The sequence below is a fragment of the Rhodamnia argentea genome, chromosome 2 (genome assembly GCF_020921035.1).
Source record: "Rhodamnia argentea isolate NSW1041297 chromosome 2, ASM2092103v1, whole genome shotgun sequence".
Classification (NCBI taxonomy): Eukaryota; Viridiplantae; Streptophyta; class Magnoliopsida; order Myrtales; family Myrtaceae; genus Rhodamnia; species Rhodamnia argentea.
The window spans coordinates 4,340,584-4,364,188 of NC_063151.1; the positions used below are offsets into that span (position 1 = coordinate 4,340,584).

The following is a 23,605-nucleotide window of genomic DNA, read 5'->3' on the forward strand; positions in this document are numbered from 1 at the left end:
TATGACAAGTTTATTCGAAAGTGATATGGATTTCTACATGAAATTGCCGTGTCAATTGACTTATTGCTATATGCCATCCAATTCAATAATTTCGTGACGTAAGTTAATTGAGGATAATTATGTCACCCAATTTTGGTTTTTTGTGATCGAAAAATTAGTTTGAGATAAAAAAAATTTTACAGGTGTACCAGTTTGAGATTTAAGGGGACCCAAAATTTAATTTGAGGTAAATTTATCGTAGGTATATTAATTTAATATTTGTAATGGTATTAACCCAACAAATAGTAATGTTTCTCTGCTGATGGCCATGGAACTTTGACAATGTACAGCGTATGCATGGGCTTACAGAAGTCAGAGGAGACTTGACTTGGAATATGATGATGATCTGATTCTTGTTTTTCACATTCTAATTAGTCACGGCCCGATTGAGTTCCCATGACAATTATTGGATAGTAAGAATTAGAATGCAAATTCATTTGCCAAAGAAATCAAATATTCTCTTGAAATCAATATGCAAATAATCCAAACCTTGCAGAATCTCCGTTAATTACACCAGTACAAAGGTGCGAAAGCATGCAAAAAAACTCCCTATTTCTTCTCCCAACATCCATATCAGAGTGTTGATGAAGTGTAAAGACGATCGCTTGTACCGCTTATAAGAATGAATGAATAATTTTTTTTATCATCAATAAAAATGTTTGGACATAAGATATTGTCGATAATAATAAAGTTTTCAGAAAAACTAAATATTTCAAGCGATATATGTGAATATTTTTAATAATATATTTTTCAAATCATTCATTTCTTGCGAAGTAAATGGAGCCTTAATCTAGGGCAAAACAAGCTGCTCCCTTTGCAAGTATGCTTGTTTTTGGGAGTAAAAATACATCGATAATATGTCTTTAAACTTAACCAGATTATTTAAGTTGGGTCATTGTTATGAGGATGGGAAAGCAATTAAAATTCATTGCATGTAGGAACATCCGAACAGGATGAGACGACCATCCCGCTTAATGAAATTACAATTAATGGAGTGTTCAAAGAGTTCGGGAGTCCAATTATCTCAAGAAGGAAAAATAAATAAATAAACAACAAGATATTTTGGTTCTAAATAATGGAGGAGAGAGACTTGAATTTCTTTTTCCCTTGATTAGGTTGTCGGACGATTGATTGACTTTGTTGGACAATACTTTTTGACATGCAAGACAACAAACTTTCTGACTTGGAATAATTGGGAGCGTACGTCACGATGATCACGATGATGATGATGATGATGATATGATGATGATTTGATTCTTGCATTTTTACATCCTAAATTGCAATTTGTTTATCTGGAAATACATATATTTTAAAGTTACGACTTCTTAAATTTGTGCTAGACAATTTTCTAAAAGTTATTGTAACCTTTATATTGCGGCCCTAAAATGTTGGACGTGCACTTTATCAATTTTAATGATATTAAAGATTCAAAGAATCTTCAAATTCAAAATTATTTTTTACAGGAAAAAATATACATATTCTTAATGATTGCCCTCTTTATATTGTTTGGATCATGTCTAAATATGAAGGTGTCTGAATAAAGTGTCAAATAACTTTTCTAACCTGTTATTTGCTCTTATATTTGATGGTAATTACCTAAGGCTTTCGCATTGTTATGGTTTATGGTTAATATCTATTTCCTTTCATGACTAATTATATATTTTTCTCATCAATAATACAGGCCAATTGATGCCGTCTCAGTTTTTCTAAAGCCACTTTATCAATCCCATTATCGGATTGTCGAACAACAAGATAAAGTGCGTTGAACAATACCATTATCAGTTTTCACATTGGGAATGTGAATCTGATTCTTGCTTTTCACATTTCAATAAGTCACTACCGGATTGAGTTACCACGAAATGTCACTTCATTTGCCAAAGAAATCAGATATTCTTGCTTGCAATCAATATGCAGATAATCCAAACCTTATAGAATCTCTTTTAATTTCACCAGTGCAAAGGAGCAAAAGTGTGCAAAAACCTCCCCGCTTCTCTCCCAACTTCCATTGACAAACACTTAGTGGAAACTTAAAGATATTTTATCATTTCATCTTTAACTCTTGAGAAAATAAATCTCAAGTAATTTTGTATTATACATCTTTAGACATGATCCAAATAATATGTATATAGATTCAAATAACTTCTCTAGGCTTTTATTCGCTCTTATATTTGACGAAATTACCAGAGGCTTTGACATTGTTATGGCGAGTTAATTAGGCGGCCTTTGTTCATAAGTAGAAGTACTCAGTTTAAATTCTATTTCCTTTTGTGGCTAATAAAGGTCTGTGAGGTTAGCGTCATTGAACAAAACATACTGATCTTGCATATTAAACGTTGATCTCAAATTACATGAAATTACTCCTACTCCGACCAACACATGCGAGAAGACTCGTGTCGATGACTTCATTCACACTTGAGAAGAGCTTATATAAGTTGAAGCTCTCTCCAGTCTCCACCATCACTCAACTCACTCGCAGTGCTAAATTTGCAAAAATGGGGTGTCATCCTATCCTTCTCTGCCTCCTCTGTTTCCTCTTTTTCTTACATTCCTCCCTTCACCTTGCTTCGCCCCTTTGCCCTTCCGACCAACGGGATGCCTTGCTCCGTTTTAAGAATTCCTTCGTGGTCGACCACATGGCGTCGTACTCTTGTGATAGGTTCAGCCCTGCCGTGTCCTATCCAAAGACGAACTCGTGGAATAAGGGCAAGGACTGCTGCTCATGGGATGGCGTCACTTGTGACGGCGTCACCGGCAACGTCGTTGGTCTAGACCTTGCTTGCTGTTGGCTTCGTGGTGCTCTCCATTCCAATAGCTCCCTCTTTCTCCTTCGCCATCTTATGAATCTCAACCTTTGCGGTAATAACTTTTCTGGCTCACACATTTCGCCTAATCTGAGCGCATTTGCGAAAATGACTCATATGAATCTCTCTCGCTCACAATTTTCGGGTACCGTTCCAAGTGAAATCTCTCATCTCTCTAAGTTGGTGTCACTTGATCTCTCTTCCCCTGATTATGAGGATTCAAACTTGCGCTCTTCTCTTAAGTTGGAAAATCCGATCTTCACAATGCTTGCTCAAAACCTAACAGTATTGAGAAAGCTTGTTCTTGATAAAATAAACATGTCCATGGTTTCACCAAAGTCCTTTGTGAATTTGTCTTCTTCTTTGACACATTTAAGCGTTTCTAGTTGTTCCTTAAGGGGGATATTCCCGGTTAGTTTTTTTCAATTCCCAAACCTTACTACTCTCGTTATCAGTTACAATGAAGACATGTCCGGGATTCTTCCCAAATCGAATTGGACTGGTCCTCTTGCCTACTTGTCTCTCACGGGTAAGAGCTTTTTAGACGAAATACCCGATTTAATTTGGTAACGTGAAGAGTTTAACATTTTTTTTTTTTATCTTGCAGGGTGCAAATTCACCGGACCCATCCCCTCAGCATTGAGAAATCTCAAACAACTCCAAGCTCTATTTCTTGACATGAATAACTTTAGCGGGGTGGTAGAGTTTGAAATCTTTACGAAGCTTCAAAATCTACAGAGGCTTAGTGTTTCTCAGGAACTAAATCTAACCTACAATAGACTGAGCCACGCATTCCCGAAGCTTGAATGGTTACGGATGCGATCTTGCAACTTGGCCAAGTTTCCTTTTTTCCTGAATTCGTTAGAAAGATTAAAACTCTTAGACCTCTCTTCCAATGGCATTAGTGGGGAGATCCCGAGGTGGTTCTGGGGAATAAGCCATGATACGTTAGAATCCTTAGATCTTTCTCATAACCTTCTGGAGGGAGCTATACCACAATTGTACTGGAAGAGATTGTCCGTTATGGAACTTCAGAACAATTCATTCCAAGGACCACTCCCTATCCCTCCACCTTCTACTTTGTACTTTGATGCCTCTCGCAATGGTTTCACTGGTGAGATCCCCTCTTCGATTTGTCAGTTGAGCTCACTCAATCATTTGAATTTGTCTAACAATAATCTCTCCGGGAACATGCCACAATGTTTTGGAAATATGATCAGTCTTGCGTCTCTAGACTTGAGCAGCAATAGGTTCCAAGGGCCATTACCGCACTCCCAAGTGTCATTATTTCTCGGTCACCAAGAATTCAATGATATCTTCTCAAACACCTCATTACGCGTAATAAATCTGTCCAACAACAAGTTTGGAGGGCCAATTCCACTTCCATCTCCCATGACATCTTATTATTCCATTGCAAGTAATATGATAATAGGAAAAATCCCTTCTTTGTTATGCAATGCTACCGAGCTCCAGCTTATCGACTTGTCGAACAACAACTTAACAGGTAGCTTGCCTTGGTGCTTAGTAAACTTTAGCACCAGCCTGTCAATTTTGAACTTGCGAATGAATCGCCTTGAGGGCACAATTCCTCAATCATTTTCTCCGAGAAATAGCTTGATGACTCTTGACTTTAGTCAAAATCGGTTTGAAGGCATGTTACCGCAGTCCCTTGCCAAATGTAAATATCTGGAAGTATTGGATATCAGTAGCAATCAGATAGAGGATACATTCCCGAGGTGGTTGGGCAAACTTCCGGAGTTACAAGTTCTCATTTTGAGGTCCAACAATTTTAAAGGTCTTTTGGATATTCCGAAGGGGGCTAACCTTTTTTCCAAGTTACGCATTTTGGATCTCTCCAGAAACAATTTCGGCGGTCCTTTGCCCCCCAACTTGATAACCAACCTTAGAGGCATGATGAATGGCAGAAAGGAGCAAGAAAAGTCATTATATATGACACGGTCTTTTCAACTGGCATCATATGAAAATTCCGTGACTGTGATGATGAAAGGAGTGGAGACTAAGCTAGTGAAGATCTTGTACATCTGCACAACCCTCGACTTGTCGCACAATTTTTTCCAAGGAGACATACCAGGAGTCTTTGGATATCTCCATTCTCTCAAAGGGCTCAACTTGTCACACAACCACCTCACAGGTTCCATCCCTGCAACTCTAGGGAGCTTGACTAATCTTGAAGCGCTTGATCTCTCTTCGAACAAGCTTAATGGGGAAGTTCCTAGAGTATTGGGAGATTTGGCATCCCTTGGGTACCTAAACCTCTCGAAGAACCAACTCACGGGTCGAATTCCTCAAGACAAGCAATTGAGCACATTTTCAAGCAACTCGTTTAGTGGGAATCCAGGCTTATGTGGAACTCCATTGCCAAAAGCATGCCCTAGGGATGCTCCACCACCGTCCTCGTCAACTTTTGACCGCGATGGGCATGAGAGTTGGTTCAAACAGAAAGCAATGTGGATAGGATATGCATCCGGAATCATAATTGGTATTTCCATAGCATACATTGCATTCGAAACGGGAAGGCCCAGATGGCTAGTGCGAGGTGTGAGAATGCTGGAGATAAGAACAGCTGAGTGGATGAAGAAGGCAAATGGGAAGGCCATCAAATTTCATTGACAATGAAATTGTTTGAGGAGTTTTCTCTTTAAACTATGCAACGTAGATTCAAGATAATTTGTCTACCACATGGCGGCTCCATGACCATGCATGTCTTTACTAAGGAAACACAGCCAGTGCAGTTGCGGTTGATGCCAGCTCAAACCTTGGGGATTTCAACAGTGGTGGTGGATGACTCATCAATGTTCTAGGTACTTAAACCTCTTGTCCTGGTTAACTATCAATTAATTTGTTCTGGCAGTGGTATATTCCAGCTAGTACCTCTTCTCCTGGATGAGTATCACCTAGTTGTTCTCACGGATTGCCAGAATATGATAGTTGCATATGCTCTTGATCTGCTGTACTGTTTTCAAGAGGTTCCCTTCGTCCCTTTGAGAGATGACTTCCTTTGTTTGTACTCAGATGATGTTCTCCTGAAAAGTGTTGTTCTTCTTTTTGTGGCATTAGAACGACGATTATTCAGGTTCCGCTTTCATATTTTAAAATTGCAATTTCTCTGAGGGACGCAGCATTTTCCCACCTTTTCTGTGAAAGTTGAATTCTCGATACATTGACCCTCCGATTCTTAAACAGTTCACCTTTTCTTCCTTTTCATTTATAAATGCATGAGGCTTTGCTACCTTGGTTTTGACAAATTAATGTTCGGTTGCACCGTTTGTGCTGGATTGACGTGACTGTGGAAAAATTTTGGTATTCTTTATGATGCAGTTTATCGCTCTTCTGTCAAGTGAAGTGCGATGGTAAAATGTTACTTGCAAAATATATCACCGAGTTGTCAAAATGCTTTCCTGAAAATTCTACAGTGTGATGTTTCTGCGATGACATTGCATTAGGATTCTGTACATTACCCATGTTATGTTGGGATGGCTAATTCAGCCATCAATCAGCCCTCGCGAGAGCCAAATATATCACCGAGTTAGTCCTAAGATTTGCACTTGAGATTTTTCATTGCCTATCTTATATCAGCCTCCTGAGCTTTGGTTTCCTTTTCCGCTTATCTCTAATTGGAGTAAAACTATCTTTATCGACACTGCATGGGATATAGAATTTGAATGGATACTTCGAACTGCTAAGGGGAAATCTCTGCTTAAAACTGTGCTAAAGCTTGCTTGGAATGGGGCTATCCATATTATATCTTGCACGATCATGTTGTTCCTCGGATTGCTCGAGTTATTTAGTCGGTTGTTTTCTCTGTCAGGGTTTCAATTCAAGCCATGTTGCAGGCAAAGAATTCGCTTTTTTTAGTGATGCAGATAAAGCTTTGTGTTCGAGATGGGGCATTGAGCTCTCTAGTTACTATGAGCAATTTTGATTTTGAGCTTTGGAGACATTATGTGATTTCGTGTTAAACCTGTGAATTTTGGTTTGTGGGATGTTGTGGATTGACTTGTAATGTTTGTGAGGACTTGGTAGCATTGTTGTGATATTGGGCTTGTATTTAGATTTACTTCCCCCGAGTGGGATGAAAGGACTCCTGTGCCTAAATGCGAATTACAATTGCGGCCATATAAATGAAGAAAATACAAGATCATGTGATTAAATCAATGCGAAATCACTAGAGAAATTTAAAAAAAAAAACAAAAAACAAAAAAGCAACATGAATGAACAAGCACAAATGTCTATTACACCGTCTGGACCGGCTTGGGTGGCTGTCTAGTGGCTTAAATTCTTGAGGACTGAGTGCTTGATCCGCATGTGGGGATATCGATATAGTCTTAGCAAGCTTAACCCCTCTCTCTACTGCCTTTTACACCAAATGAATGACAAAGATAAAACGGAAAAGCTTGGTTTGATGGACTTCTCACTATCGAACTTCAATTTTTCTTAAGCATCTCCAGCGGGGACTGCCGTGCGAATGGAAATGATACATTAAAGAAGTTGTTTACCTTTCAACCCAAAAGCCAAAAAATCATTACAGAACTTGTTTTCGAAGTACAAGAGTATCCCCGTCCAAAAAAAAAAAGTACAAGAGTATTCGACCAAAAAAAAAAAAAAAGTATAAGAGTATTGGGCCTGTGGGCGGTTAGTCCCGCAATCATTCCAAGTTGGCCCATAACTGGCTGATAAGGTCCACATGTACCACGATGTAACACCGGTCCCAACTAGTGACTGGAATTATAGCATCAAAGCAGATTTATTTCCCACATGTTTTTATATACGTGTAGTCTTCCTCTATCTTTTAGCTTAAATTCTTAATTGAACTTTCTAACATGGTTCTAATATGGTATCATAGCCAAGTTCTGCCTGTCTCTTTCGTGTGCGTGTCCATCCATGTTAGTCAAATTTCACATGCCCACTCCTAATCCGGTTTGTGCATGAGTTTTTCTCTACCTCCTAAAGACGGCAATGATTCAGGCGATAACAGGCGAAAAACTAGTAGACTTAATCAAAAACACAAAAAGCCACAAGTACTAAATACTCATAATGTCCGCCGAAGGAATTACTAATTTGTTTTCGTGCATTGCTCGATCTCATTGTATGAGAATGTGACCATCGATTGTCTCGGAATAGAAAGCAATGCAGTCTTTTAATATGCTTTCTGGAAGCATCGCAAACAAAATCAGCCTCTCTGGAAGTTTTCCTCTGTTTATATTGGAGCCCTTCATAGATCAAACGCTCCCTCAGTATCAGAAAATCTTCTTGGACCATCAGACCGTAATAGTAATCAGGGTACCAGCCGTTGATGGGGGAAGAGAGTGTTTTGAACGGCACGAAGGGAAGATTCCTTTGTTGTAATCTTAAAAGGATTATGCAGGTCAGACTCAAATTCATTCAGGTCTTTCGTTAGAATATTATCTCTTTACCAGACTTGACCATCTTGAAGTAAAGCAAGATTAGACTTTATCAAAAGGAGAAAAGAAAGCAATAGATGGGTCTTTCTTTAGCATTATCTCAAGTCGTGATTCATGCAGCCTTTGTGGGACAGCCTCATCTGCAGTTCTTCTGAGGACAGAGTTGTTTTCACGAGAAAAGCTTCTGGTGAGTTTACTCAGCTGATACTTGGGTACGAGAAACGAAGCAAAAGATGGTTTGGCATTGGATTATCCGATTTAATCCAAACCTGCCGAAATTTGATTTTATGGTGTGGCTTGTTAGATAGAAGAGGCTTCGAGTTCTTGAAAATTTGTGTGTTATATGCCATTTTTACTGCGACTCATGAGTCTCCACTTCGCCTGTTTAGTTTGTATTCAGTTATAATCTTTTCACTTGTACTTGATTGTTATTAGCTAACTCGATTTTCTGATGAACCCAACAATCAATAAGGACAGTAATCGCCTTAAGATTGTTGCAATACATATCACAATACTGTTTTCTGTAACTAGCAAATGTACTAGTCAACAATAATAACTGTGAGAAAGCGCTAACAAATTAACTCCTATAAACGCAGCCACTAGACGGAGTGAATGGGTTAATGCCTAACTTTGTGCTGGGCATCGACTTAGGAGAGTCCCCGGGCCATCTTCTTGAAGAGATGCAGTCTCGGAAATGAGGAAATGCTTTGAGCTCGAGAGTTCCTCCACCCGATGCGATGAGGCAGAGGCCTGTGCCGAGCCTCCATAGACTCTCGCCAGAAGCTGCATTGGCTGGCCGCCACGACTTTGTCTTGCATTTTGTGGGAAAAACCAAATGGATTGTAACAAATTAAATATGATGTGAGGTACGAATTACCGAATCTTTTTAAGGCAATTAGTTCATACCAACAGTGCTATGCAGACTCAAGAAATGTGTCTCCCAAGATACAACACCTCGAATCCATGACTCAGTCAAACCCTTCTCGAAACCGGCACACCTCGAGAACGACTACTGAAGAACTAAAGAGACACGTCTTCTTAAAGACAATGAACTTTGTTCCCGTGAAAGAAGAGACAACTATTAAAACTGCTGTACATGAACGAAGAGATGTCTATTAAATCTTGCGCACGTGAATTGAAGAGACATGTCTCGGCGATTGTTGAGCCATTAATGACGTAAGCAGAAAAATTTATCTTGTTTTCCATTGGTCAATTAACCCATAATTAAAACACCGCGAAGAACAATGTATGCCTGGAGGCTTTGCCGCGATAATTGGCTTATAAAAAAATGGAGGGGACTTGACTTGCACTTGGATGGATAAAACGAAAAGCAGAACTAAGACCACCTGAGTGCCTACAATAATGCCCTCTTCACTTTTACAAAAGCCGCTTTCTTTTCCACTTGATTAGGTTGTCGCACGATTGATTAAAGTGTGTTGGACAATACTTTTGCCATGTAAAAACATACTTTCTGACTTGGAGTATAGGAGCGTGGGTCATCAAGAGTCGGTTCATGTTGGGAATGTGATGATGATGTATTTCACATTCCGCGAGATCTGGGCAAGGGTCGGGCTCGCCAGCACTCGTCCTCGCTCAGTGCCGGCCATCGACATAGGCCATGGTAGAGAAAAAAAGAAAGACAGAAAAAATACCGTAAAAAATTATATAAAGAAAATATCCTCTTCAGCGTTAGCAATGCCACGTTGGACAACCGGCATCTACGTCAGTGATTTCTAATCAAAATTGCCAGGATGAACTCAATTGGTACAAATACAAAAAGGTTTAAGACTAAATTGATCTAATTAAAAAGTTTAGGATTGAGTTGGTACTGATGTAATAGGTAAAGAACTTTTTTTAGTACACCAACAGACCCCCTAAAGAAGACTTTGTGTCGATGAATTCACACATTGAGAAGGGGCTACATAAATAAGTTGAAGCACTCTCCACCACCAACAAAACTCACTCGCACGCTAAAATACCAAAATGGGGTGGCATCAAAACCTCGGCCTCCTCTGTTTCCTCATGTTCTTACGTTCCCTCCCTTCCTTCGCCTCGCCCCTTCGCCCTCCTGACCAGCGAGACGCCTTGCTCCATTTCAGGAATTCCTTCGGGCTTGATGGCACAGCGTCCAACTATACTTGCGCGAGTATTCTGGGCACGACCCTTGTCCGAAACCAAGCTCATGGAACACGGGTGCGAACTGCTGCTCCTCTGACAGTGTCACTTACAACGATGTCACCGGTAATGTCATCGGCCTCGACCTTACTTGCAGTTGGTTTCGTGACACTCTCTATTCCAACGGCTACCTCCTCCTTCGAGAGCTTGAAAATTTGGAGTTGCCTTTTTGCAACTTGACCAAGTTCCCCTATTTCTTGAACTCATTAAATAGATTAACATTCTTATACCTCTCTTCAAATAGGATTAGTGGGGAGATCCCGACGTGATTTTGGGAATAAGCCACGATACATTGAAAATATTAGATCTTTCTTAGAACCTTCTGGAGGGAGGTACACCACAATTGCACTAGAAGCGATTGTCGGTTCTTTACCTTCAAAACAACTCGTTCAAAGGACCACTCCCGATCCTTCCACCTTCTATTTTACAGTTTCCTGCCGCCTACAATGGTTTCACGGGTGAGTTCCCCTCTTCAATTTGCCAGTTGAGTTCACTGTGGGCATCAGATTTGTCTAACAACAATCTCTCTAGGAATACGCCACCATGTTTTGGTAATTTAACCTATCTCCAGATTCTACACTTGAGCACAAATAAGTTCCAAGGGCCACTCCCGACCCCTCCACCTCTTGCTATGGAATTTAATGCCTCCGAAAATGATTTCACCAGCGAGATCCCCTATTCGATTTGCCAGCTGAGTAGACTCACGTATTTAGATTTGTTTAACAATAATCTTTATGGGAATTTGCCACCATGTTTTGGTAATATGACCAGTCTCTTCTATCTGGCATTGAGCAGCAATAAACTTCAAGGGTCATTGTCGTGCGCCCTAGTCAAATGTACGAAGTTGTCAATGCTGGTTCTCAATCACAACGAGTTCAGTGATATCTTCCCACATTGGCTGGAACTACCTTATCTGATGAACATTCATTTGAAATCCAACAAATTTCATGACAGGATCAACCTCACTCCATTTGAACTCTCCTTCCCTGATCTTCATTCTTTGTCTGTTACCAATAACCATTTTACCGGACGGTGGCCCGAAAAGGTTTTCTCAAACAAATCATTGCTTCTAATAGATTTGTCCAACAACAAGTTTGGAGGGCCGATTCCACTTCCATCTTCCAACACATATTATTATTCCATTGCAAGTAATCATTTTACAGGAAAAATCCCTTCCTTGATATGCAATGCCACCAGCCTCGAGACCATTGACCTGTCCAACAATGACTTAATAGGTAGCTGGCCTCCGTGCTTAACAAATTTAAGCACTAGCTAGTCAATTCTTAGGTTGTGAATGAATCACCTTGAGGGCACAATTCCTCAATCATTTTCTTCGAGAAGCAACTTGACGACTCTTGAATTGAGTCGAAATCGGTTTGAAGGTATATTGCGATGGTCCCTTGTCAAATGCAATATCTGGAAGTTCTAGATCTCAGTTATAATCAGATAGAAGATAATTTTCCAAGTTGGTTGGGAGCACTCCCAAAACTAAAAGTTCTCATTTTGAGGTCCAATAATTTTAAGGATCTTTTGAATATTTCCAAGGGAGCTCACCTCTTTCTCAAGTTGCGCATCTTGGACCTATCCAACAACAACTTTGGCAGTCTTTTGCCAGACAACTTGATAATGAACTTTCAAGCCATGACGAATACCGAAAATGGGCAAGATGAATCATTGTATATGACATGGTATCGGGAAGTGTATATCCTATCGACGTCATATGAAAATTCTGTGACCGTGACCATGAAAGGGCAAGAGATTGAGTCGGCAAAGATCTTGACCTTGCTCACAATTATCGACCTGTCAGACAACTCTTACCAAGGGAATATTCCGGGAGTTGTTGGACATCTTCACTCTCTCATAGGGCTCAACCTTTCTCATAACCATTTCACAAGTTCCATCCCTCCATCTCTAGGGAATCTGACTAATCTTGGATGGTTGGATCTCTCTTCAAACAAGCTTGGTGGGGTAATTCATAGAAAATTGGGAGATTTGGCATCCCTTGGGTTCTTAAACCTCTCGAACAACCAACTCATCGGTCGCATTCCTCAAGACAAGCAATTGAGCACGTTTTCAAGTGAGTCGTTTATTGGGAATCCGAACTTATGTGGAACTCCATTGCCCAAAGCATGTATAGGCGATGTTCAACCTCCTCCACCACTGTCTTCATCGACTTTCAACTATGAAGGGCATGAGAGTTGGTTCAAACAGAAAGCAATCTGGATAGGTAATGTTTCTAGACTTGTAATTGGGATTTCCATAGCATACATTGCATTTGAAATGGAAAGGCCCAAATGGCTCACACGAGGTGTGAGAATGCTAGAGATAAGTGCAGCTGTGTGGATGGAGAAGCCAAAATGGAAGGTCATCAAATTTCATGGACAATGAAATTGTTTGAGAAGTTGTCTCTTTAGGCTATGCTATGTAGATTCATTAAATGAAGATGTCATCAGACCATATTGGAGTGTCATTTCCCTTACGAAGGTTAGTTGCAGACTAATAGTAGATTATCGACTAGAAGCTGTTCCACGGTTGTCTTTGATAAAGAATATAGGTCAAAGTAGAACGGATAAATGTTGAGTGCAATATTCAAAGTTTTCTCAAATATAAATTAATTCTACTAAGAAATAATTTAAGAGAGTGCCCTCCCCATGAGTGAAACGTTCAAAGTATCTTAAAAGTTGTCCACCATACGGTCCTGGACCTCCTAGTCAAGGATGCCAATTAAGGGGTTTGGGTAGATTTCAACCCGGATACTTTGTAAAATTTTCACTTGCAACTATTCTAACTATTAAATGAAAACATGGTATAATGTTTGAATATTCCAATAAGGCGAGAAGAACAAATCTACTTCCGGAATGATTTTTCGACCGTCTTATGATTAGCTCATCAGTATGCTTTATGTTATCTAAATTGTCCCAATGGTCCAAACACTTGTATCTTTAAGAGATATCAATTGCATGCAGTTGAGTGCCGTCGTTTCATGTAGTAAGTCCAACCGTCGGGGAAAAGTTCTCAAATTTGTGAATTTTGAGGTTTTCACCGTTTGTGAGCATCCTTGGCAATGGACCTAGTTGATTGGTTATATAGCTCAAGTCGACCATCTTTAGTGCCCGCGTTCTTTCCATTTTGACTTGGGAGCTCTCCCGCGAAACCGGTCGCCCCATAGTGCATGGCTTCAAGAGTATTAATTCTTGAGTTGCTCAAACATTGAGGAATCCAATCACTTAAATCCTTGATTTGAACGGATATGGTGTTGCAAGTTGAGATAACATCTTGATATCGGAGGAGTTATCACCAACGTAGCTTGAGATATCTCGGGGTGGTGTTGACACTAAAAAAATAGTTTGCCCGTTGATACACATGCTTGAGGCACAAGGGGAAGAGTTAAAGAAGGATATCGGGACATGAGAGAGTCACGTGCATGGCGCATGGGGATTGTCATGGTTATCGACTTGCCATAAAGTGTTAAAGTTCTTATTGGCAATGATATAAGTTACCACCAAAAGTCAAGTTAGCGAGATACAATGATGGAATTGAAATAGTTGTGGATTTTGGTGCCAGCAATAGGAGATGCCACCAAAATTTGAAACATCTTTCTAAAAACACGCCAGAAGTGTTTATTCGAACATTCAACGAAAGAATAGCCATCGATAGTTACCCAAGCCCCTGCACAACCGCCTAAAGACTCGATCATGAGATTCATTATGAATAAAGAGCATGAGCATAATTAATAGAAGCCAGAAAGAGAAGATTCAAGCTCTCGCAAGCCATTGAAGGACCATCAACAGTTACATGATTTGCTGTATATGCTAGAAATAACCTCCCGAAGACGTAGTCAAGCGGTTCATAAAGAACAGTGAACGTGGATGCAATCGATGAAGATCCTCTGAAAGTTGCAACCATCAACAAGCAATTGTCCATTCAAGCTCTATTAAAATACCATCAAGCGTCAAACAGGAAATCCTCGAACAAATAAAATAAAATTATCTTAATCTTTATTTTCTGCACTGCACTTTAAATTCATTAACTATAGCTTTCGTAATTCACGTTGTCAAGTCAAACTTCGGAGTTTATCTTTGCCCCAGATAGTTTTCCATCGAGTCAAACTCTAGTATAGTGTTAAAGTGTGTTCAAGCTTTGTCGTCGGGTTGAACTCCGGAAAGTTTGTATGCGTTGGTTCGTTTGTAAGAATTGTACTCCCTAAACCTTTCCATCGAGTCAAACTCTGATTTGGTTTACATTTATATAATTTTGTCACTGAGTTAAACCGGACTGATGTAAAACATACATAACAAGAATGGACATACAAAATGCCCATTTCGTTCCATTTTTAATCTATCTAGTCCAAGTTCATGTGTCAAACTTAGACATGGCCACAGGCCGCTTTGGGCCCGGAACCGGCCTGAAACTGGCCGGTGGAATAACCAGAACCGGCTCAAAAAAAAAAAAAAAGGCCGCCGGCCCAATACGGCTGTTTCCCCGCACCCGGACCCACCACCCCCCTCTCTCTTCTTATGGCCGTTGCATCCCCCCAAATTTTTTTATTTTTTTTATTTTGTAAATTCCCTATAAATATCATACCCTCCCCTTTCATTTTTCTCTCAAATTTTCTCAATTCTCTCAAATTCTCTCAATCCGCTCAATCCCGGTTCAATTGTGTTAATTTTCTAAATCGACTTTCCACTCAATTTTTTGAAAAAAAATGGCAAGTGGAAACGGAGCTTGTGATAAGGAAAAGAGCCCGATGCCGATGGGGATGGGGGAATCCAATTATCCTCAACATCATAATTCTCGTGAGTTCACATGTTGGGTAAACGATGATGATAATATCAAATATGTTCCCATTGTCGAGCACGTCCCAACGCAAGAAAGTTTTCATCCTCTTACCGGCTTCGAAGAAACGTCGACAACAAAGGAACCGGAACGGCAAGCCCGTAAGAGTACATCTAACTTATGGTAACACTTCGACAAGGAGACAAATACAAAATAAATTGTAAATATTGTACGAAATCATACAATTTTAATAAAGGAGATGGATGTAGAACATCCCGTCAGCATCTGACGCAAAAACATACAACACAAGTGAGAATCAACACCGGGCAACAACAAATTTCTGGGTATGCCAATCCTAATACTTCTCCTTTATTTCGTTATAGTAATGAAATTTATAAAGAAACATTAGCTCAATATATTTCCATTGAACATTTACCTTTTACTACTGGTGAAAATTTTAGTTTGAATTTTTTTATCAATAATGCATGTACTCTACAAGCAAAACTTGTTCCGAGAACTACTCTTAAACGCAAACTTTTAGGGTGTATAATAAACAAAAAAAAGCTTTGCAAAAAAAATTTTGTGGATTTCAATGGACGTGTGCATATAGGTAGCGATTTTTGGAATGATCCTTGGCAAATTCATTCTTATATGAGTATCACATGTCATTGGATAGGTGACGATTGGAACATTCAAAAAAGAGTACTTGCATTTCGAGTGTTTGATGAAAGGCATACCGCCAATAATATTTATAGAATAATTAGACAAGTTTTAGAAGAATATAATTTGATTAATAAAGTTTTTTCAATTGGTTTTGATAATACTGCGTCAAATACCGCTTCCATTCCCGATTTAGAAAATATTTGTTAACCCTCTTTTGGTGAACAATTTTTTCACATTAGATGTGCTTGCTATATTTTAAATTTTTATATACAAGATGGTTTACGAGCTCTTAAGACTTTTCTCAGCCCAATAAAAAGAGTAATTAAATTTTTATGGAGTCGTCCCCAAGTTATGAAAGAATGGGGCAGGTTTTGTAAATCACATGGACAAAAATCAAAAAGATTTCCAAAAGGTGTTTCGACTCTTTGGAATTCTACTTACGAGTTGCTTCATCAATCTTTTGTTTATAAAGATTTATTATGTATATTTATTTCAAATAATATTTCTGAAATTACTTTACTCTTTCAAGATTGGGTTGTTTGCAAAAAAAAATTTAGATTGTTTGAAAATTTTTAATGATGCAACTTATACTTTATCTGGTGTTTATTATCCTACACGCATTTATTTTTAATGGAGTGTTTTCACATTGCTGTTTTTTTTTTTTTTTGTGAATATGAGCAAGATTTTCAATTAGCTCCGACTATTATAGGAATAAAAGCAAAATGGATACATTATTATGCATGTATTCCTCTTATTTATTTGGTTGCTATTGTTTTCGATCCACGTACTAAATTAGATGGTTTGTATGATTATATGAATGATTATTACTACGATTGTTTACATTTGAATGAAACAGTAGATATTAAAACTATATAAATAGAGGTTAAAAACGTTATAGTAGCATTATATAATGAATTTTGTAGTAGATATAGTTTAGGTAATAGTGGATCTTCTCAATCTAGTGTCTCACAAAGGAAGGAGAGTGGTAGACTTAGTAAAGGGTACAATCTGCTAATTAATAAACAAAAAAGGCAAAAGGGAGCAACAGGTAATATTTCCGAATTAGAAAATTATTTAACCATTGCTTTTGAGTTCCGTGATTCCGAACACAGCACAAATTTAAAAATTCTGAAGTGGTGGAAGACTCATTCAACCCAATTCCCAGTCCTCGCTCTCATTCCAAGACAAATGTTACCAATCCTTTTTTCAACGGTTGTAGTTGAACAAGCATTTAGCGTTTGAGGATTAATTTTGGACGACCGCAATTCAAGATTAAATTCGGATACTGTAGAGGCTCAAGCTTGTGTCCGTGATTGAACAAAGGCTAAATTTCGACAACAAGAGCTGGATCGAAACGACGAATTCTTCAATGATAATAGTGGAGATACCACCGCCACGAGTACCGCCACGGGTAACGACGATTAACGATGAGGTAAGTTGGGATTATCAAAGGTAAAAGAACTATATGGGCTTTGATTCTTCTACCCCCAAGAAGATATGTAGGCGCTTAATGATAATTCATTAAATTCAAGCTCATTCCCTCTCCTTTTTTGTCCCCAAATTTGATTACAATATACAATTTGACTATAATTTATAACTGATAATTTATTAATTTTTCATTTCATAATTTATTATTTTAAATTAAATTTTAAATTCGGAACCGGAACCGGGCCTTGAACCGGCCCGGAACCGGCGATTCCATCATGACCACAAATCGGAACCGCCGGTTCACCGCCCGTGACCACGTCTAGTTAGACCGCGCTCTTTTCAAGCTAGTTTAGCCATGAATTTACAAGTAGTCAATGGCATACAGATCATACCATCATCCTTTGGGTTGCTAACATACTGATGTTGTTTACAATATCTTTGCAAGAAGGGCGTGAAAATTTGACATGCAAAGCACACGAAATAATAACTACATGATAAAATCTAGCTTAGAAATTTCCATCCCTTTCAAGTCTCTTTTGTTGGAAAATTCAATTCAAAAACTTAAGTTTTTAGATGAGGCGTGATTTATTAATTTCATTGGAGAGGCAAATAGAAGACTGGAAATGCTTGAATTCAAGACCTCTAGCTTGGATACTAGTGCTGGGTGGTCTTGTGTGTCTCTCACTCCAAAAGTTAGCTCAAATAATAAGACTTTCTCTCATACTTATAAATCGACCAGCCTCTTCCACAATAGATATGGGATAACCTTAACAATCTCATCCTCATACATCGGGTCTTGGGTCGGAACCGTAACAACTCGTATTTCTTTCGTATAACTATTGGGTCCAGACTTGTTAGTTAATTTACCAAAGATGGAAATGATTTATTTGATATTATGGATGACTGGTTGGGCAAAGACAGTTTCATTTTCGTAACTTGGTCCGGTCTATTTTGTGTAGATGGAGGAAGCTACAGTGGGTAAATGAAGGAAGCTAGTGTGTATAGAAGAACTTTAATGTGAAAAGACATTGCAAAAGGAAAAGGAATAAAATTAGGCAATTGCTTGCTAAATCAAGGTTAGGTCTAATCTAGATAAGATTAGAAGCACATACATGACAGAGGGTTGGAGACACTTCTCTAGCCTTTAAGTCGTTCTATTGTTGAAGTAATTATCCCACATCACTTGACAACGGGTTCTATATGCTCTTTACAATCATTTGGTCTCCCTCTACATATCGCCTTAAACTTTTGAGTTGACTCTCTCTCTCTCTCTCTCTCTCTCTCTCTCTCTCTCTCGCCCCTCCTTGGGTCGAAACCGCAACAACTCGTATTTCTTTCATATAACTATTGGGTCCAGACTTGTTAGTTAATTTACCAAAGATGGAAATGATTTATTTGATATTATGGATGACTGGTTGGGTAAAGACAGTTTCATTTTCGTAAGTTGTTATGGTCTATTTTGTGTAGATGGAGGGAGCTAAAGTGGGTAACTGAAAGAAGCTAGTGTGTATAGAAGAACTTTGATGTGAAAAGACATTGCAAAAGAAAAAGGAATAAAGTTAGGCAATTGCTTGCTAAATCAAGGTTAGGTCTAATCTAGATAAGATTAGAAGCACATACATGACAGAAGGTTAGAGACACTTCTCTAGCCTTTAAGTCGTTCTATTGTTGAAGTAATTATCCCACATCACTTGACAACGGGTTCTATATGCTCTTTACAATCATTTGGTTTCCCTCTACATATCAGCTTAAACTTTTGAGTTGACTCTCTCTCTCTCTCTCTCTCTCTCTCTCTCTCTCTCTCTCTCTCTCTCTCTCTCGCCCCCCTTGAGTCGGAACCGCAACAACTCGTATTTATTTCGTATAACTATTGGGTCCAGACTTGTTAGTTAATTTACCAAAGATGGAAATGATTTATTTGATATTATGGATGACTGGTTGGGCAAAGACAGTTTCATTTTCGTAAGTTGGTATGGTCTATTTTGTGTAGATGGAGGAAGCTACGGTGGGTAAATGAAGGAAGCTAGTTTGTATAGAAGAACTTTGATGTGAAAAGACATTGCAAAAGGAAAAGGAATAAAGTTAGGCAATTGCTTGCTAAATCAAGGTTAGGTCTAATCTAGATAAGATTAGAAGCACATACATGACGGAGGGTTGGAGACACTTCTCTAGCCTTTAAGTTGTTCTATTGTTGAAGTAGTTATCCCACATCATTTGACAACGCGTTCTATATGCTCTTTACAATCATTTGGTCTCCCTCTACATATCAGCTTAAACTTTTGAGTTGACTCTCTCTCTCTCTCTCGCCCCCCCTTGGGTCGAAACCGCAACAACTCGTATTTCTTTCCTATAACTATTGGGTCCAGACTTATTAGTTAATTTACCAAAGATGGAAATGATTTATTTGATATTATGGATGACTGGTTGGGCAAAGACAGTTTCATTTTCGTAAGTTGGTATGGTCTATTTTGTGTAGATGGAGGAAGCTACGGTGGGTAAATGAAGGAAGCTAGTGTGTATAGAAGAACTTTGATGTGAAAAGACATTGCAAAAGGAAAAGGAATAAAGCTAGGCAATTGCTTGCTAAATCAAGGTTAGGTCTAATCTAGATAAGATTAGAAGAACATACATGACGGAGGGTTGGAGACACTTTTCTAGCCTTTAAGTCGTTCTATTGTTGAAGTAGTTATCCCACATCATTTGACAACGGGTTCTATATGCTCTTTACAATCATTTGGTCTTCCTCTACCTATCGCCTTAAACTTTTGAGTTGACTCTCTCTCTCTCTCTCTCTCTCTCTCGCCCCCTTTGGGTCGGAACCGCAACAATTCGTATTTCTTTCGTATAACTATTGGGTCCAGACTTGTTAGTTAATTTACCAAAGATGGAAATGATTTATTTGATATTATGGATGACTGGTTGGGCAAAAACAGTTTCATTTTCGTAAGTTGGTCCGGTCTATTTTGTGTAGATGGAGGAAGCTACAGTGGGTAAATGAAGGAAGCTAGTGTGTATAGAAAAATTTTGATGTGAAAAGACATTGCAAAAGGAAAAGGAATAAAGCTAGGCAATTGCTTGCTAAATCAAGGTTAGGTCTAATCTAGATAAGATTAGAAGCACATACATGACGGAGGGTTGAAGACACTTCTCTAGCCTTTAAGTTGTTCTATTGTTGAAGTAGTTATCCCACATCACTTGACAACGGGTTCTATATGTTCTTTACAATCATTTGGTCTCCCTCTACCTATCAGCTTAAACTTTTGAGTTGACTCTCTCTCTCTCTCTCTCTCTCTCTCTCTCTCTCTCTCTCTCGCTCGCCCCCCCTTGGGTCGGAACCGCAACAACTCGTATTTCTTTCCTATAACTATTGGGTCCAGACTTGTTAGTTAATTTACCAAAGATGGAAATGATTTATTTGATATTATGGATGACTGGTTGGGCAAAGACAGTTTCATTTTCGTAAGTTGGTCTAGTCTATTTTGTGTAGATGGAGGAAGCTACAGTGGGTAAATGAAGGAAGCTAGTGTGTATAGAAGAAATTTGATGTGAAAAGACATTGCAAAAGGAAAAGAAATAACGCTAGGCAATTGCTTGCTAAATCAAGGTTATGTCTAATCTAGATAAGATTAGAAGCACATACATGACGGAGGGTTGGAGACACTTCTCTAGCATTTAAGTCGTTGTTCTATTGTTGAAGTAGTTATCCCACATCACTTGACAAAGGGTTCTATATGCTCTTTACAATCATTTGGTCTTCCTCTACCTATCAGCTTAAACTCTCTCTCTCTCTCACCCTCCCCCCCGTGTATTAGGAGTCCTCAAACTTTGAGTATGTGTTTCACAAGCACATATAAGAAAAGGTGGCTTCATGGGGGACAAAATTAAAAAGAACCTCATGGCCAAGGGAAGTTCGAAGTATGATCCTAAATAACATTTAGCCGCACTTTTAGCTTCGCTTTGTAGAATAGAACTCAATTTCTTCCCTTCTATTCTCAACAAAGACAATGAATAAGAAGCTGGTCGAGTATGAGATTTGAACTCAACATTGTAATTTTTATGGGCCAGTAAATATTACACGATACTCAAACATTCCTTCGTATATAGCATTGAATTTGCTATTCTACAGGATTTTATTCCCAGTGATACCTTGGGTGTCTCGGGAGGAAATTGAGAAGAAAACAGGCTAGTAACGATGTGATCGGAGAGAATACTTGATGTTGTGCCTTGCATTATTAGGCCTAGTGCCAAAAAAAAACTTCGACTTTAGCATTTGTGATAATTATGTTCAAATTTTTTTTTCTCATAAAAAACCCCAAAATTTTACTTTTATCCCAATTTTACTGATCTAATACCTAAAAAAGCCCTCAATTTTAGCATATGTCCTAATTATATCCAAAACTTTTTTTGTCTCATAAAAAATCCTCAACTTTGACTTTTATCCTAATTGTTCCACCGTCAATCTTCCGTCCATAATTACCATTAGTTAATCCTATGTGGCTCGAGTTTTATCGCCGAACTTATCAATGAATCTTCAAAATTTAGAAACAGTAGATTTCAAGGAGGACGAGGTTTTAGATCATTAGTCCAAATATCTCCATATTTAGCTAGTTTTTGGGGTGCTGAGTACCGAAGACAATACGAAACATGCCGTCTTGAGTGACTCTATATCTCTCTGCCATATATAGGGGAAGCAAATTATAGAAGAGAAGTTCATGAATTTTTTTCATATCAGCTTTACTGAGGTATAATTCATTAACAACATGAAAATACCACATAAGATTAACTAATGGTGATTATGGACGGAAAGCTAACAATGGTAGAATTGTGACAAAAGTAACAATTGGAGATTTTTTATGAGACAAAAAAAGAATTTTGGATATAATTGTGACTTATGCTAAAGTTGAGGATTTTTTTTTATACTAAGTCAGTAGAATTGTGACAAAAGAAAAAGTTTGGGGTAGAATTGGGACAATGCAAAAGTTGGAGGTTTTTTATGAGATAAAAAAAATTGGGTAGAATCGTCACAAATGCTAAAGTTGGAGGTTTTTTTTATATTGGGCTTGCATTATTATGTTGTTCCTCAAATTGCTCAAGCTGTGTTGCATGAAAGGATTTTGCTTTTGACTGATGTAGATAAAGCTTTGTGTTCCAAATGGGCCATTGAGCTGTAGCGGATATGAGCAAGTTTGATTTTGGACTTTGTAGATTGAAAACCTACTGGATAAATGTTTGACACATATTCATGTGCCGTGGATACATACGCATCTTAACACAATATTGGATGAAATGCTAATGGAAGAGAGTAAATTCAAATCAGCAGTACTAGTTTGAGATTTTTTGCGAGATGAAAATTTATTCGGAGTAAATGTGTCGTCATGTACCAGTTTGAGGTTTTTAATGGTAGTAATCCAAATTTTAAGAATGTCCATAAGCAATTTAGTAACCTATCCAATCTTATTCATTGAATCTCTCCAATGAGGTGACCTTTGAAGGTTATTGTTGGGACTTTGGTTTCAAAATCTCATAAGAAGTTGAATGAGAAATGAGGGAAGGAGAGTCCCACATTGGCAAAAGAGTAGATAGGAGATGGGTTTAAATATTGGAACCTCACAAATGGATTTGGGCCCCCAAAGGGGCATCCCACTTTTGTGGAAGGGAGAGGACCTATGCAAAGCTAGGTCGACCCACACACGCGTATCGTCGCTTGCCATTTCAGCTCGATTTGGGCTTGGGCCCAAGCCCGCGTGTTCCTATTTTTTTTTTATATATCAGTTTTATTTTATTCTACTCTTTTTAAACCGAACGGATACAATTCGAACAGACATCTTTGGGAAGAACATATGTGTTTGTTCGAAAAAATTTTCTTTGAATGAATATGTTTGTTCGAAAAAGAGCTGTTCGGTTAGTGCTCCTTCATTAAGGTTCATAATCCTTCATCAACGAAACCATACGGATTCGTGACTCTTCGTCGACGTTCATTTTTTATACTGACATAAATAGTCTTCAAAGGGATTGGTCTGGAGACACTCAAAAAATTCTCTCTCATTTCTTTCTGAACTTGCATTCCTATTTCATCATTTTCATTTGTGGAATTAATCTACGAAGTTGCGTTCGAAGATTTCTTTTGGAGAAGTACCGCTTCATAGGAAAAACGATCCGTTCTATCTTGGAAGGTAATTGTCCAAGAATCTTGGGTACCGATTGAGGGAACAAATTTGTTTTGAGGACACAACATGAATTCATTGGGCTCGGATCATTCTCATCTACATTCAAATTACTCATTTGCTATTGGATTTAGGT

General features: G+C 38.5%; 2 protein-coding genes across 2 annotated transcripts; both read left to right on the top strand.

Annotated features, from left to right (window-relative positions):
- The first annotated feature begins 2,435 nt into the window (after positions 1–2,435).
- On the top strand, positions 2,436–3,410 carry LOC125313913 (receptor-like protein 9DC1). Its single transcript, XM_048275093.1, has one exon. It carries the CDS (start codon positions 2,436–2,438, stop codon positions 3,408–3,410), a length of 975 nt encoding a protein of 324 aa, XP_048131050.1.
- A 108-nt stretch (positions 3,411–3,518) lies between these two features.
- On the top strand, positions 3,519–5,471 carry LOC115733298 (receptor-like protein 9DC3). The gene has a single exon (XM_030663958.2). The coding sequence runs from the start codon at positions 3,519–3,521 to the stop codon at positions 5,469–5,471; it is 1,953 nt and encodes a 650-aa protein (XP_030519818.2).
- The last annotated feature ends 18,134 nt before the right edge of the window (positions 5,472–23,605 follow it).

What these genes read in the sequence shown, in the direction of transcription:
- LOC125313913 (XM_048275093.1), top strand. Translation starts at nt 2,436, where the DNA reads ATGACTTCATTCACACTTGAGAAGAGCTTATATAAGTTGAAGCTCTCT.
- LOC115733298 (XM_030663958.2), top strand. Translation starts at nt 3,519, where the DNA reads ATGAATAACTTTAGCGGGGTGGTAGAGTTTGAAATCTTTACGAAGCTT.